The 16823-nt window shown below is 30.6% G+C and overlaps 5 protein-coding genes across 6 annotated transcripts in view; 2 read left to right on the forward strand and 3 right to left on the reverse strand.

The window, feature by feature from the left end:
- The first annotated feature begins 616 nt into the window (after positions 1-616).
- On the forward strand, positions 617-2444 carry LOC122527241 (DNA/RNA-binding protein KIN17). Its single transcript, XM_043651238.1, has 2 exons — positions 617-1233; positions 1334-2444. Exons 1-2 carry the CDS (start codon positions 828-830, stop codon positions 2107-2109), a joined length of 1182 nt encoding a protein of 393 aa, XP_043507173.1. The 5' UTR covers positions 617-827; the 3' UTR covers positions 2110-2444.
- Positions 2445-2786: 342 nt separating this feature from the next.
- On the forward strand, positions 2787-5876 carry LOC122527239 (protein KRI1 homolog). Its single transcript, XM_043651237.1, has 7 exons — positions 2787-3123; positions 3196-3284; positions 3375-3770; positions 3837-4604; positions 4677-4937; positions 5008-5165; positions 5250-5876. Exons 1-7 carry the CDS (start codon positions 3012-3014, stop codon positions 5860-5862), a joined length of 2397 nt encoding a protein of 798 aa, XP_043507172.1. The 5' UTR covers positions 2787-3011; the 3' UTR covers positions 5863-5876.
- A 1033-nt stretch (positions 5877-6909) lies between these two features.
- Positions 6910-11422, reverse strand: LOC122527225 (putative gustatory receptor 28b). 2 transcript variants are annotated; one of them, XM_043651215.1, is made up of 7 exons: positions 11070-11422; positions 9999-10267; positions 9067-9201; positions 8301-8550; positions 8018-8086; positions 7852-7941; positions 6910-7621 (listed from the first exon to the last, which is right to left on the reverse strand). In XM_043651215.1, the coding sequence occupies exons 1-7, from the start codon at positions 11358-11360 to the stop codon at positions 7526-7528; spliced, it is 1200 nt and encodes a 399-aa protein (XP_043507150.1). In that variant the 5' UTR covers positions 11361-11422; the 3' UTR covers positions 6910-7525. The 2 variants fall into 2 exon arrangements, with proteins under 2 accessions (XP_043507150.1, XP_043507149.1); XM_043651214.1 differs by having other exon boundaries at positions 9067-9246.
- Positions 11423-12197: 775 nt separating this feature from the next.
- LOC122527230 lies at positions 12198-15504 on the reverse strand. Its single transcript, XM_043651224.1, has 8 exons — positions 15243-15504; positions 14862-15148; positions 14317-14582; positions 13931-14188; positions 13328-13574; positions 12725-12793; positions 12552-12641; positions 12198-12476 (listed from the first exon to the last, which is right to left on the reverse strand). Exons 2-8 carry the CDS (start codon positions 15144-15146, stop codon positions 12336-12338), a joined length of 1356 nt encoding a protein of 451 aa, XP_043507159.1. The 5' UTR covers positions 15147-15148; positions 15243-15504; the 3' UTR covers positions 12198-12335.
- A 765-nt stretch (positions 15505-16269) lies between these two features.
- The window catches only part of LOC122527222, a 1878-nt gene continuing 1324 nt past the window's right edge, over positions 16270-16823 (reverse strand). Inside the window, exons 3-5 of the mRNA XM_043651211.1 lie at positions 16720-16788; positions 16541-16630; positions 16270-16459 (exon numbers count right to left, since the gene is read on the reverse strand). Coding sequence (XP_043507146.1) covers positions 16397-16459; positions 16541-16630; positions 16720-16788 — 222 coding nt within the window. The 3' untranslated portion in view covers positions 16270-16396. The remainder of the gene's footprint in view (positions 16460-16540; positions 16631-16719; positions 16789-16823) is intronic.

Here is a 16823-nt window from a genome sequence, read left to right on the forward strand (position 1 = left end):
AGTTAAGTAGAATATGGAACGAAAGCCGGAAATTTAATTTGGAGGATGCAATCGCGAAAGTTCATAAATTAATCTTCTTAATTAGCTTCTTTTGTAAGTGAAAATTTATAACCGATCCACAAACATTAAAATATTAGCGCCACGAACGCTGGATGTAATTAATCGTTACTATACTGCCATCTATCGGAGTTTACTTCAGTTTTTTAATTCGTTTCTGTCCTCTTAAATGGCAGCACCAGCTGCTATAGACAAGGAGCACAATTGTGTGCGACAAAGAAAGATATAAATCACGTGCTGCCACATAGGCACCTCTTAATTCCGATCAGAACTAAAAGAAACTTGAGCACATAATTCATTTTTGTTACATTTCAGAATAAAATCCCCAATTTTCTTCTTATATGTTTCATTTGAGTTATAAAATACATGTATAAGGGTTCAAAAATTCTACTTCCAACAGATCGAAGCAGCCGCTTAGATAATTATATCACTGAATGAAATTAAATTTTAATGAAAAACGTAGTCGAAGAGATATATGACTAGCCTCGTCTATGACTTTGTCTATGCTCATTTCTGGGATGATCAGGTCTATGTTGTTTTAAATTAATGGTATAAAGATGAATGTAGATGTCTCTGAATATTTCTATAGAGGGCTCCAACATTCACAATATTATGGAGGTATCTTAAGTAACCTATTGCAATTTGTTGCTATGCTGTAATATATTGCATAGTTCTCCAACTTCAATAAAAAAACGTCAATTAATCAGTTAATTAATAAAGGATATTTACACATTAAAGAACATTACGCATTAGCTCAGTGAATCGAGAAAATGGGCAAACACGAAGTGGGAACTCCAAAGTATATCGCTAACAAAATTAAGGCCAAGGGCTTGCAGAAGTTGAGATGGTATTGTCAAATGTGTCAGAAGCAATGCCGAGATGAAAATGGGTTTAAGTGTCATACAATGTCGGAATCTCATCATAGACAGTTATTGCTATTTGCTGATAATGCGTCCCGTTATATGGATCAATTTTCAAGAGAGTTCTCTCAGGGTTACTTGAACTTGCTGAAAAGACAATTTGGTACCAGACGTGTCCCAGCCAATCGTGTTTATCAGGAATATATCTCAGACAGAGGACACATACATATGAATGCTACGATTTGGCTTACACTGACTGCCTTTGTTAAATGGCTCGGACGTACTGGAAAATGTGTTGTTGATGAAACAGAGAAAGGTAATTTTTTCATGAAACATTTGTCAGTTTCTATAAGAAATGATTCAAACAAACATAATGTCAACTATTTCTTTTTAATAATTGTTTTCCCTGTCCTTAGGCTGGTATGTAACATATATCGATAGAGATCCAGAAACATTAGCAGCTCAAGAAAAGAAAGCCAAGAAGCAAAAAATGGATAAAGATGATGAGGAAAGAATGATGGAATTTATAGAGAAACAAGTAGAAAAAGGCCAACAAGAAACCAGCGGACAAAGTGAAACTACTAAGGAGCCACTAACGCGTGTCGACAATGATACACCTCTAGTTATTAACATGAAGATAAATAAAAAACCAAAGTTGCTTCCCATTATAAAACAAGAAGCAGATAAAGCTTCTAGTACTGGTGAATTGGTTTCTATGATTTCAAATATAAAATCTGAGAAATTAAATGATGACGAATATACAGACAAGGAAACAAGTTCGATAAAATCGGAAAAACATATACCTAAGCGTAGCATAGATGACGATTGTAGAGAAGGATGGTTAAGGGTAGGTTTAATAGTGAAAGTAGTCACCAAAACTCTTGGAAACAAATACTACAAGTCTAAAGGAATAATTCAGTCCGTTGAAAACTCCAACTTTGTTGGAAAGGTGAAATTGAAGTCGCCTGAAGAAGTTGAGAATCATATCATAAAGTTAGATCAGGAATATTTAGAAACCGTAATACCCGCCATTGGAAAGCAAGTTATAATTCTTTGGGGCAAATACAAGGGCATGAAGGGTATGGTGCACAAACTTCATGTAGAAAGTTACAGTATTGATATAAAATTAGAGTGGAATGATACTATTGTAAAGGACTTACCATATGAACAAATTTGCAAATACGAAACATAATTATTTGTATTACAGACTGAAATGTATGTGTTTCATTTGCAATTTTACTCATCAGATATGTTATTTATTATGATGTCTTGGTTAGTATACAATGAAGCAAAACATGTTTTCTTTCTATTCGTATTTTGTAGGTTTTTGCTATTTATACAACTATACTAACTATACTGTTTAAATATTCCATTTTGTACATATATGTATAATAAAATTTATATATTACTTTAGTCTGTATTAATTAATACATAAAAATATTTATGTATAGTCACTCTGATATCTAAGAGAGCACCTGCGTACAAATATAATGTTTAAGAAATGCTAACTTTTCATGTACAGTTATTTATTTTTCAAATAAAATTGATTTTAAAAGCTATATTTGTAAAGATATGTAATCAAATTTATTCCAATATTCAATAATGAATGGTTTATTTTTATATTAAATAATTAAGTTAATGATAAATTACAAGATTAATATATGTTATTAATATAACTTTGGAAGTTAGAATAATTTTAATTAAGTTATAAACTTATATAAATATATATAAAGTATATGTATAAATAATTTACATATTTTATACTGAGATTGTTTACTTATACTTACTCAATAAAATATACCACATTTTATTTCAATAATAAAAAACTTTCAATAAACGTTCTGAAGTAGAAAAATTCAGTAACATGTGGTTTTTCATTCATGGACAACATAACCTTCTCGTTTTATCCTGCTAATTCATATTATTGCGAGAAAGATAAACTTTATTTTTTGTAATTTGATAATTTTGATTTATAAAGAAAGATAATACACATTTTTATAATTATTTTACATAAAAAGTTAATGGAGTATTATAAAGGAGTCAGTTTATAATATCTAATTATTTGACTCAAAGTTTTAATTCTTTCATATTATAATGTTTACTCTATTTAATGGTGATAATTCTGATTCTGAGGAAGAATTAAAAATAAATACAGATTATGCCAAAAATTATAATAACTGGCGACAGAAGGAAGAATTAAATAAATGTAAGTACATATACCAGACTTCATAACCTTGTATATTGATGATTATTTTCATCTAAAAAATCTGTGTTCCAGTAAAAACAAAATATGGAGATATTAATGAAGGTACAGATTCAGATGAAAACTCCAATAGTGACAATTCCTCTGAAAAAGAAGAAGGAAATGTATAAATATAATATTTTATTATAAATATAGTATTTTATAAATGTAACAAATTTCTGTATTATTTTATTGATTACATTGTTTTTTTATAGGAATTGAGACAGCAATTCGATAAAGATTTTTATAAGGCACTAGCCCTTTTAAAAAATAAAGATCCAAAAATTTATGATCAACATGTAGCATTTTTTAATGACACTAATAAAGTACAGGAAGTTTATACAGAGAAGAAGAAGCAAAAACCTAAGAAAGAAAAAGCTGTTTTTCTAAGAGATTATGAAAGAAACATTATTGTGGAAAGGGATGGGAAACTTAGTGACAGTGAAGATGAAAATGTACTGGAAACAGATAGAATAGGAAGTAATAAAGTCACATATGTACAAGAGCAGAAAGAGCTAAAAGAGAGTTTCAAAAATGTATTAAATGATGAAGAAGAAGAAGATGATGATTTGCTAAAGCCAAAAGTTAAATCTGAAAGTGAAAAAACAAAAGTAAGTTCGTAATTTTTTAATATTTCGTATTTTTTGTAACAACACTGATATTGTTTTTATTATTAGGAAGATACCGATTATAAAGAATGGTTGAAAGGACAAAAGACAGAAATTAATGAAAATGAACAGGAGATACTCAAACCTCTGCGCGATTTTTGGTCTAATCCTAATTTAGATGCTAATGAAAAATTTTTAAGAGATTATGTACTTAATGATAAATATTTAGATAAAAATTATACTGGGCCGGATGATGATGATGATGATCAAGGCAAAAATTATGTAATTCACGACAGTGACGAAAATTTGTCAGAAGACGAAAAAAACATCGAAAAGCAAGAAGAATTTGAGCATAAATATAATTTTAGATTTGAAGAACCTGATCAGGAATTTATTAAACGATATCCGCGAACTATGGAGAATTCTTTAAGGAGAAAGGATACTCGCAGAGCCGAGAAAAGAGCAGAAATAAAAAAGAGAAAGGAAGAGGAGAAATTACGAAAGAAAGAGGAGCTTATGCAGCTGAAGGCATTGAAAAGAAAAGAAATCGAGGAAAAGATAGAGAAATTGAAAGAGATCACGGGGAATGATGATATTCAGTTTAATGATGTTGATTTGGAGGGTGATTTTGATCCTGTTGAATATGATCGAAAAATGAATCAAGTTTTTAATGACGATTACTATGCAATTCCTGAGGAAAATGTTAAACCTGAATTCCATGATATTGATGAAGAATTAGGAATTGAAGATAACTGGGATAATTATGATCCAACAGCGAAAAATCTTGCGGATGAAGATGAATATGAAGAACCCCATTGCGAGGATCCAGAATTTAATGTAATTTATTTATTTTATTGTATCAATTATTTTCATTGTATAAAAATAAACTATAATTAAATGTATTTTCAGATGGATGCGGATTACAATCCATTGAAAAGGGTTCAAGAAGAAATAGAATCTTCTAAAAAAAGAAAACGTAGACGAAAATCCAAGTTCGCAGAACTCATAGCAAAAGAAAAACCGAAATTTGATCCTCAACAATATAAATCTTACGAAGAATATTTCGATAAGTATTATTCATTAGATTATGAAGATATGATTGGTGACATACCATGTAGATTTAAATACAGAAAAGTTGTGCCAAATAATTACGGTTTAAGCGTAGAGGAGGTACAGAGGAATTAATTTTATTTTTAATACCTTTTTCTACAAAATATCTTAACGATGTCTTTTTTATCAGATATTGATGGCTGATGACAAAGAACTGAACAAGTGGTGTTCTTTGAAGAAAGCTCTTCAATACAAACCGGAATACGCGGAACTAAATGACATTAAAATGTATAAACAGAAGGCCAAGAATGAGACACTTAAGAGAAAGATATTTACAAGTTTGTACAAGTAAGGAGAGAAGGAGAAAATATGTGATTTTTTTAAAAATTAAATTCATATTGTTTATTATAGGCTATGTTTAATATTTTTTAGAGAATCTGAGGATGAAGAAGAGGGAGATAAAAAAGAAATCACTTCTACCACTAATGAAAACGTAGAAGGAAAAAAGAAGCGACGAAGAAAGAAGACAAAGACACAAAATACTCTGGACGATTCATCTACTACCGAAATTAATCATGAAACATCTAAAGATAACAAACAACTTAATGGAAGTAGCAAAGAAATAGAAAGTAAGGATAGTGTAGCACAGAAAGAATCAAAGGAACCTGAGAAGAAACGGAAGCAAGAGGAACAACTCGAGCAACCGAAGAAAAAGATAAAAAATAATACCCTCGAATCATCTACAAATTCAATCGAAAATAAACCTTGCGAAGAAAAAGAAGCTACAGATAAATCTATTAAAGAAAGTTCTAAAAAGGAAGTTGACGGTCAAAGTCGTAACGAGTTAAATATCAAACATTCGAAGACAGAAAAGTTCAACGAAAAAAAGACGAAGAAAAAATTCGACAAAAAGAAGAAGAATCACTTGAAGAACAAAGAAATCAATAGTAACATTGCTTCGCTAAATCCAGAGAGATTAAAGGTATATGGAATAAATCCAAAGAAATTGAAAAACAAATTGATATATGGAAAAAAGAAACTGTAACTATAACATATTGTAGAAATAAATATGTACATAATTTTTTATTAATGGGCCATCTTTCTATTCCCTATTTTTTTACATCGTTATTGAAACGCGCCCTATTCGATATCAATAAACATGCGGGGTAAACGTTTCGCGAGTATGCGACGTGATCGAATAGGAGTACACCCTCGAGTAGGAGTGTCCTTGTTGTTAGGGTAAATCCGTTTCGACATGATAAACGACGTTTGCGGATTATTAGAATCGCAGCAGCCTGTTTGCGTTTACTTTTCTAAAATCTCCTCTTTTAATCCGTCCCATATGCCTCGTTCAAGGAAATCTGTCTTTCTGTTTCTGTTTAGTAATCTTTTGTTCAGTCACGACATCACATAAGTATTATTATTATTATACAGTTAACGTCAAAGATCAGAGTTAACATTAAGAGGAATAAGTTTTCTTTAAAAATTGATATTAAAGGAATTATGATATTTAAATTATATATAGAACAGAATGAAAGGCAACGAAAATAATATTTGCAAGTTACAATAAAATTTGAAATAAAAAATTTGAAATTAATGAAACACCTTCGTGTGGAATACTATTATACTGTCGTGAATTTGATCGCAGTGACTGGAATAATTTAATCGACAACAAAGCCTAGATATCTCTTACGAATGTTAGTTAACGAGGGCAGAGAGGATTAGGGATGACACGGTACTTGCACCCATCGAAACTGGTCTCTCTGTCCCCCTGGGTGCAATATATCAATTCTCCTAGCCCCACCAGCGGAATACTATTTCCACGGTAGCAGGTGGCTCCTGACTGCCACGCTCGTTCGCACCCTTAATTCCCAATTAATGTTATACTCGTTGTAAACGTGTGTTTTATCTGTGTTGCGCAAGTTGCAACACTGAAATGAACTACACATGCAAGAAAAGCAAAAAAAAAAAAAAAAAATATTTATGACAAGTAAATAACGTGAATTAATATGGATCAAAGAGTTTGAAGTATTTTATATTTGAATTACAGAGCAAATATTGTTTCATTTTAACGGACGGAAAAGTTTGCAGTGTTTCAGGAAGATGTTTAATACAAAATTGAAATTCGAGGTATTTTTTGATCTTAAAAAAGTACATTCAACTTGAAAATATCTGAAAGAAGGCATCATAGTGAACGTTAATATAATTTTGAAAGCTTTAATTTCCAATTTTTACAAACTAAACTGAGTTTTGAAAAGGAAAAGTTTTGCAGAAAATCTTTCTTTTTTTTAAATCATTGAATATTGTTTTTTAAATTTCTCGAAGAGGAATCCGATTTAGACCTTCAAGACTATTTAATCACCACTTTCGTGAATTAAGAATCGGTTATTGCATGAAAAGGAATAGCTATTTTCACCGAATTACAAGCTATCGAGTTTCAAGATTACCAAATTTCACGGGCTAACGCCTCCATCTGGAATCGCATAGGGTGTATCGGGGGATAGTGTAATTGGGGTATCATCCCTGTCCACGTTCTAATTGGCGGAAAACTGTTGGGGGCGAATATCTGAGAAGCTTGGTCAAGAGACTCGAGTTCAAGGTATTCCCTCTTAGTTTTGGTCCATGATTTCAATCTATCCTTTGCCAAAAATTCAAATTATAACTCGATCTGAATTGGAAATTTAGTTATTTGAATAGAAATAGATTTCTTATGATGAAATATAGGTATTGTTATGTGGCTGTGATTTCGATATGTCTCCCACTTGAATCATAATTACGAGATACGTGGTGATCGTTCCGATGACCTAAAAACATAAAAATAAATTATTATTGTTACTATATTAATTTTTGATTGAATGATAATTATTAATTAATATTTATTTTCTCTGGCCATCGCAATTAACAGTGACAATTATTACAGATTATCATTGAAAATTAATATAAATTATTATATTTGTAAATGAAAATTAAGACATCAATAATTATAAATTGTAATTATAAATTAAATTTCATCTTTCATTTTAAGAATACTTACTCCTTGAATAAACGCGTGATCCAGATTGAAGAAACCGTAAGCTGTGAATATCACTGGATTTTGTATCAGCTGCAGAGTGAAATTTCTAATCTAAAAAGATCCTTGAGTCAATGAATATGTTCTTTTTTTTCATAACAATCTCGAGAAGAAATTTAGAGTTTTTTACCTCTGCTCGAAATTCCTTGTCGGTGGATGATTCATAAAGCTTGCATACAAGATCCCCCATATTTGTTGCCTGTGAACAATAATAATGAATTAATAATAATGACAAAAAGTATTCGATACGAATTCTTTTTTAAATTTACTTTCAAATTTTTTTTAACTTCGATATTTTAAATATAAGGTATACTTTACAAAGAAGTTCTTTTTTTATGTTTCTCTCTCTAAGAAAATGCTTTTAAGAATTTACAAATGAGAATGAACAATTCTTTTGCAATAGAATTCTGTACCTCTGTGATTGTCTTGGCACAAACGTGGTTTACATACAAGACACAAGGTATGTAAATTAATAGCCAGCAAATTATGGAAATCAGTTCTCGCATAAGCTCATTGGTTGATAGATCCAGCGATAGGATTCTGTACAATATGTAGAGGAAAATAGTGGTGAAGATAACCGATATGGTCATCAGCAGTAAAACTTGCACTCCAAAAGTATCATTCACAACCTTCACGATCTTGATTATCTCCAGATGTATTTGCCTTTTCACAAAAATCAATAAATAATTGAATGAATTAAGAATCATTGAACTAATTAAGAAAACTATCTATTACGCACTCTACGTTTTGAAAAACTTATGTTGTAGTTCTCGTTCTCAGTTTATCTGAAATTTAACACTATTTTTTTCTTTGTAATATCGAATTTACTATTCGTTTCAAGTTTAAATTTCGAGCAATTTAACATTAATAATATATTCGTTGCATCGTGAAATTTTGTACTATATTGTAATCAGACGAGAGATTTGGTAGAAATATTTTTTAAATGTCTCGAGTAAAAAGTTCTGTTCGAAAATTTTCTACGAAAGTGCATCGAAATAAATTTTTCACGATTCCCTTCCCTTTCTTATTACTTCGAATATTTCCAGACCATGCTTGATAACATAAGATTCTAACTGAGAAGCTCCATTCAGCCTCTTATCGTCTGAGGCAGAATACAATACGATAAGTGTAATACAAAAAAAACAACGTAGAGAGCGAAAATGCGTCGCAGAATCTTACTTTACTGATCTCATCTTGCACGTATTCCCGTTGCTCTCTTGTACAATTCTAAACGACGAGAATCTCTTGTTCTCGAGGTCGTTGCTCGTTTTCAGAAATCTTTTATACAATGGTGACTCCGATGTCGACAGCATACTAAGAAGCAACTGATTCAGTTGACAAAATTTCAGCTTCATGCATCTACATATATATTTATTATATTTTGTTTGCCTCATTAAAATATTTGTTACAGTAGAATTCTGTTTACTTGAATTGGTTGCAGAATGAACAATTCATAAAATAATGGTTGACAATAGAAGTTCATGTTCAGATATGCATAAAACTATTCGGACACCTGATATAATTTAATCAAAAGATTGCTATGTTTGATTAAGGAGTACCTCCATAATTAGAATTAAATTAATTAGACTTGTGGACGGTATAAGAATAAATCAATATATGGAACTCGTTCATGTAACCGAGCACCAATTAAAATTTCATTCTCATAAATGGAATTCTACCGTATTTAACGCTAGAACTTACCATTGACTGGGATATTAAATAATGGGAAAAATTCACGTGTAAGAAACAGAAAAAAAGTTCACGATATATAATAATAAAGAACACACAAGGATTTATTAATAAAAAAATTTTGTGAAAAAAATTACTCGAATTTCTAGTGCCAACACTTCGTTAAAAATTTTTTCAGTCATCTTACGTACATCATCGAATTCTGTTTTTATTTTTAATGATGAAAAGCTATGAAAAGTAATTCCACAGACTCGCTTAATATCTTTTTCGTTATTATGTCTTTCATTTGAACGATCGCTGCGCGAATGTATTTAAAGAAATTGAAGTACTCACGACATTATGACAAACCATTAAACTAGTTCTAAGACGTAGTTCTAGCGTTAAAATTTCATCGTATTGTTCTTGAATGATTAGTTTCATACGTGACCCAGAAGCAGAACGAGATGACAGAAATGTAGATGACCGGGAATGGCAAGTACGATAAAGAGGTAAGGTAGAATTTCATCGATTTCGCTGTCGACTCTTGGAACTGCCAGGTGTAAATCACCGTGATGAAGAATACTGTGAAAATTCCGTAAAATACAAATCCCTTGATCTGATAGACGAACAGCGCGTGATATATTTGTGGCAATCCCATTTTCTCCATTGTTCGATCGTTCGATTCTACAAGTGCGATCACCGTACGTAAATTCTAGAAAATGAGAGAAACATTGAAATTACAGAGAAATTCTTTTCTTACGATATAGGAATTTCAAACCTTTAAGATTACTATGGTTTTCTTCTTTTTTCTTTTTTCTTTTTAAATTAAAAGTCTAACAACAAATGGAAGAACTGAAATTAAATGTTTTGTAATTATTTGACGTAGATGTATTATTGTTAAAGTCATTGCAAATAATATAATATGTATATATTATAATAATATACTATACAACAGATTTATAATATATATAATAATATAATATACTTATGTCACATATACACAATATATTAATCTTCAGACTTTAATGCAATAGAGAATTTCTACGAGAATCAAAATATGAAAATACATTACATAAAAGTATGTAAAATATAAAATAAAGTGTCGAGTTTTTAACTAGCTAGTTTCAAGATTGTCATAAAATTCGAAAAAATATTCGAGAAGAATGTTTAAATTAAAAGACTAACAATAAATTGAAGAATTGAAATTAAATGTTTTGTTATTATTCGATGTAAATGAATTATTGTTAAAGTCATTGCAAATAATATAATATGTATATATTATACAATAGATTTATAATACATATAATAATATAATATACTTATATTACATATAATATATAATACAATATATAAACCTTCAGAGAATTTTTACGACAATCAAATAAAAAATACATTACATAAAAATATGTGAAATATAAAATAAAGTGCCGAGTTTTTAACTAGCTAGTTTCAAGATTGTTTTGTCATAAAATTCGGAAGAAGAAAAAAAATATTCGAGAAGCGTTAAAAATCACCTGTGCGTTTACTCTGTTGACGACGGCCAGCGTGCATATCATCAAAAGATCCGCGTAAATCAGTATCTCGAATATGACTTGGTTCAAAGCGTACGTGCTGATTATATAATATTCTTTGTAATACGGTAACGCGAGTTTACCAATCGTGCCGGTTAATATCAAAACGCACACGGTGTACGCGTATTCGATCAATCTCGGAGGCTTCTTTTTAAGACTGATGCCCATCCCGAACAGGAAGTTCATCGCGAACAACGGCTCGACGGTTTGCCTGATGGTTTTCGGCTTGAACATCGCCAGCTAAGAGAGAAAACGAACACTACGTGAACACTTGGAACACTTCTACTTCCTTGCCGTTCGCCTCTTCACTGTTTTCTGAACAGTTTTTGCAGATCATTATCACGTCACGGATATTAGATAGGCTGCTAAGTAATGGACAAGCACAACAATTCCTTGTCCATCTGTGGATCGATGTCGTTACGGCGATGAAATTTTTATTGGAAACAGCTAATGACGAAAGCGCCCACTGTGCACAATTATTATTATTATCGCAAGCGAAGGAGTTTTATTTCTGGGAAAGTCAAGGACATGGACTACCTTGACGTTCAAACGAATTTTTCAAACGTCTCACTCCGTCGTTTCAATAACGTGAATTGCAGCGAAGAGTACAACGATGAACAATTGTCAATAAATTGTTTAAATTGTTGCAACGATTTTGTAGGAGCAAATCTTAACTTGGAAAGCGTGAGAACTCTATTCTTTTGAGTTTGTTCTTTTCACTTAGAGGGGTGAGAAATTTTCGTTGACGTCAAAAATTTGGAGTGCTTACGATAAGTAGTATATTTCTGACTGCGTTAAATTATTTATAACACAATCTTTCGAGATTTAAGTATATTTACCCTCGAGAGAAAGTTTTCAACAATGTTGTTTGCATCTCTTCTCGTACCTCGTCGATTTATAAAAAAATCTTGAAGCTCCGGTAAGTATGTGGAAATCGTAAATAAAGAATATAGTATATATAATTGTTATTATTATACATATTATTCAATAACATATTATTAATTAAGAAACGTAATAACATCATAATAATATTCATACACGAATAAAAATATTATTTTACCATGACTGCTTTGTTCAAGAAAAATTGTGAGAAAACATTATAATTGTGATATTGTACACTAATGTTAAGTATTTAGTATTAATTATTAACATTTAATACCTACGTATTTTACTGTTTTGCGATAAAATACTATTAAAAGACATGGGAAATTATGCAATTATAGTTGCATTCTTTTGCAATACTGTCTGAACAGAGGAAGTTTCGTATGTGATTGTAGTTTGATCAGTGACTGTCAAATTTTGACTCAATTGTACCATGATCACCAAATAAGTTAATACGAAGTAGAAACACTGTAAGAAGCATGTGAAACAATTTTTAATACATCTTACGAGAAAGAAAAATTACATATGTAAAAGGATACTAACGTTACGAACGAAACTGTAGCTCAATACATAATGAACTGATTTTGTATCTTCAAGCTGTGTGTACGATATTTGCCACATGAATTGAAGTGTCTACCAACAGATCGATCTATGTTATATTTTTCCAAGATAATTTCATTCAGTACGCACGATAATAAAGAGTTCCAATTTTTTACCTCGTGTTTTAATTCCGCGCTTTCTCGATACAGAGGGCATGCGTGGATAAGGCTTATTATCTTGTCCGTCTGAAAATCGATTAGACGATTACTTAACTTATTACTCCTTTCAAAAAAAAAAAAAAGGTTAATCTTTCACAAAATTATTTGAGAGCCATTAGAATACAATTTTATTTCTTTGTCGCATCATCGTTGCATAAATTAAAGAAATATGTTGAATCTTCGTAATGAAAATAAAACATTGTTTCATGGATAACAGTAGAGTAACTATAGTTTTCAATCTGTTATTTGGAATTCTTATATTGCAAAACTCTGTTGAAATCTTCGAATTTCTCTTGCCAATTTCGTTTCAGTTTCAATCGAGGAAAAGATTTGTAAGGGTTCGATATAATCTTTGTCTTTATGGTGTCGTCATATCTTATCATTGTTATCATCGTTATTTATATTATACAATCATTATATGATATATTTAAAATATTATAATAGTAGGGATTGTTACACATTTTCCACGATTTGAATAAATTTTCTACTACGACAGGAATATGTAATTGGATAAAGAAGTCCAAACGCAGATTTGAAAAGAGTGATAAAAAAATTTCTCACCTGTCTCATTGCGTATTCGCAATCAATACTCATTACAGCAATTTTTAAGACACCAATGATGCTGTCCAACAGATATACAATTTTCAAAGTTAACTCGTATATAAAATTTTTTCGGCGGATTTCCATGTATATGTAATAGATAATTATAGTAGAATATAACAGTTGTGAGAACGTATATATTAAGATTTGTGCGTTGAATATTTGGTTGACCATCTTCGAAACGTTGCACACTTGCAGATGCAGGAACCTTCAAATTGTCAAATCACTTTATTCGTTAATAGATGCAGAATAATATATAGTGATTTGAATTAGATTTGGTAAATTTGAATTACATTTTATATGTATTTAAAATATATATGAGTATCAGTAATTTTCTACTATCAGCAAGTCTTATTCTATTAAATTAATATCCTCTATCTCGAGATGTACATTATCATTTAAAAATATGGTATTCATCATATTGTGGCGTCCGTTATTAAAAGAAAAATTCATCTCGAAAGGAATAAACATAATATAACTGACTTTTCCGATGATCACAATTTCTCATCTTTTTACATTGCTTGCTCTTTAATCTTTATTATTATTATTATTAATTCTGTTTACCTGATTTGTTGAAGTAAACGAAGATTTCCATCAGTCGGTGATACTTTCTTTAAATTTGATATGTCTTTCATGGAAGATATCTGTGAGACTTCTGAAGAACAAGCCGATACCGAACAATCGACTACTAACTGGTTTCGAAAATTACTACTTGGTTTGAAAATAATTTCTTCGTTGGATTCCGTAGCGTTACTTTCGTTGTCCTCCGAGGGCAATGTTTTTAGGAGCTCGTTTATCATTTTAAATCGCGATCCAAGCCAACTGTGAAGCAATTCAGATTAATTTAATTAAAAGAGTCACGAAAAAAAATAAATGAATATTTTATTATGAATATTTTATTCGAAGCCCATTATTAAGCGGAGTCATGTGTTTCTTTACTGTTCTCGTACAATATGGCTGCGTTGTATTCGTATAAAATAACTGACTGGGCATTCGTAATGTAAGTGTAACAAATAGTAACGAATATCACTTCTAAGTTTGGAGTTTTTTGAACTATGCATTGAAGCAAAATCCCGTATATTATGGTTGCGTTTAATATCCAAATGGATCCGACGATTATCACACGATGAAATAAATTGTGATAATCGATCTTAACTCCCAAACTTCTCAAATTTTCGTCCACTTCGTCAATCTGCTTTATCAACATCGATACGTTCTGTACAATAAATAAAAATACATAAATACGACAACAATAACATAATATTTGCTTATCAAGCAGATTTATGTTTTAAATATAATAAAATATAAAATAATAAAAACTACATACATAATATTTAGTAGTTCAAGTAGATATGATTATATATATATATACAAGCATATAATAATATAATATTATTTTTAAAATATAAAATAACAAATATTATATAAGCAAGGATGCTTTTTCGTTTTTAAGAAGGATTTGTATTGTATAATTGAACTATTGAACACTATTTACCTTGGATTGGTAGAAACCAATAATCATTGTACACGTATATCCCAATGCATGCGTAGAATATTGGATTACGTATATAACACGCTCTATATTATATGGCATGTTCATTTTCAAAGCACATAAGTGAAAATACAATTCGACGATAGAGATTGTAAAAATCAACAATATGTTCCAGATCCAGCTGCATATAAATTTCAGCAGATTCTTTCTTGGATCAATGAAGTTGCGGAGTCCAGCGATGTAATTAAATACGGTTATTATCCTTGTTGTTTTCTCGTAGCTGTCCATCGCTGTTTTAATATATCCAGAAAAATTAAAATAAGAAACGTTAACAACATCATTGACTTTTTCCAATGATGCTAAAAGTGAAATACTTTTTTTTACCAACGACTCAGAAAACAGTTGTTTCACGTCCGTTTCGCGAAGCACTTCGAACGAATTTCAAAGGAGTTGCAATAATTCTTCCAATTTTAGATCTTTACTATCATTTGTAGACTTTAAAAAAAGAACGAAGTAAAGGCAAATGCGAATGTTTACACTGACGTCGAATGCAACTTTAATGCATTTTACGAATGACACACATAAATTGTTCTTCTTCCAAACGAACGAATACGTGACATTAACGTAACTTGTTTATGTGAGACTGAAGGTGACAACGGCTGAAACATCTGACATAACATCTACAATTGTATCAAATAAAAAAGTGTTTCACGGGTAGAATGTCGTTTAGAAAATTATAGGAAAGTAAAAATAGTTGACATATGAAGCAATTGTACTTGCTATCGAGGAAATATGTGACGGCCGAGTAATTTTACTATGGCTCCGAGTAATTGCGATCATTTCAGAAAAAAGCTCATCCATATTCGCTGTCTTTCTACGCTACACGCAGAAAATTCTTAATATTCTACGTGTGTGTACAGTCATTGCATCCATTTATATTACCTTTCAATTCATTTAGTTATGACGTGCATACTGAAATATTAACTATGTATTATTATTCAACGTACGTGTTATTAATATTAGAATTACTTGACGATTAAAGCGTAAAATTTTCATCAGCCATTAAGATTTGGAAAAAAAAGAAAATTAAAAGATCTTACAGTACAATGAAATACACAAGCTTTTATTTACAAATGTTACGAAAAATCACTTACATGATTTAGCAAACATTACGAATCGATCATTGTTTTGATCATTCTGATAGGTCTAGCATTAATAATGACACGCTGTTATTTCAATTCGTATGAGCTACACTGCAATTATTTATTCAAAATGCTGGATTACATTTGCGCATGTTCATCTACATTGCAGTCAGGGAAATTCTTTGATTCAAAAGGAGACAAAAATCGAGTGCAACGAAATTAATCATAGAATTTATTTCTATCTTATAACTATGATATTAGCGTTGAGAAATATTTCAATGTGCAAACACATAAAACTCAACGAAGAGTAATATTCGATTGGAACCTTTTTTATGTTCTTAACATTCTAACAGTGGTATTTTATTTTCAAACTGTACATCTATTTATGTAATCACGTTAAATCAAGTTTTGACTCAATTGTACCATGATCACCAAATAAGTTAATACGAAGTAGAAACACTGTAAGAAGCATGTGAAAAATTTTTTTATACATTCTACGAGAAAGAATTACATGAATTACATATGTAAAAGAATACTAACGTTACGAACAAAGTTGTAGTTCAATACATAATGAACTGATTTTGTATCTTCAAGCTGTGTGTACGATATTTGCCACAGGAATTGAAGGGTCTATCAACAGATCGATTCTATGTTATATTTTTCTTTTACAAGATAATTTCATTCAGCACGCAAGATGACAAAGAGTTCTATTTTTTTACCTCATTTTTTAATTCCGTGCTTTCACGATACAGAGGGCATGCGTGGATAAGGCTTATTGTCTTGTCCGCCTGAAAATTGATTAGACGATTACTTAACTTATTAC

The sequence above is a fragment of the Frieseomelitta varia genome, unplaced genomic scaffold (assembly GCF_011392965.1).
Source record: "Frieseomelitta varia isolate USP_RPSP 00005682 unplaced genomic scaffold, Fvar_1.2 scaffold_214, whole genome shotgun sequence".
NCBI classification, from domain to species: Eukaryota; Metazoa; Arthropoda; class Insecta; order Hymenoptera; family Apidae; genus Frieseomelitta; species Frieseomelitta varia.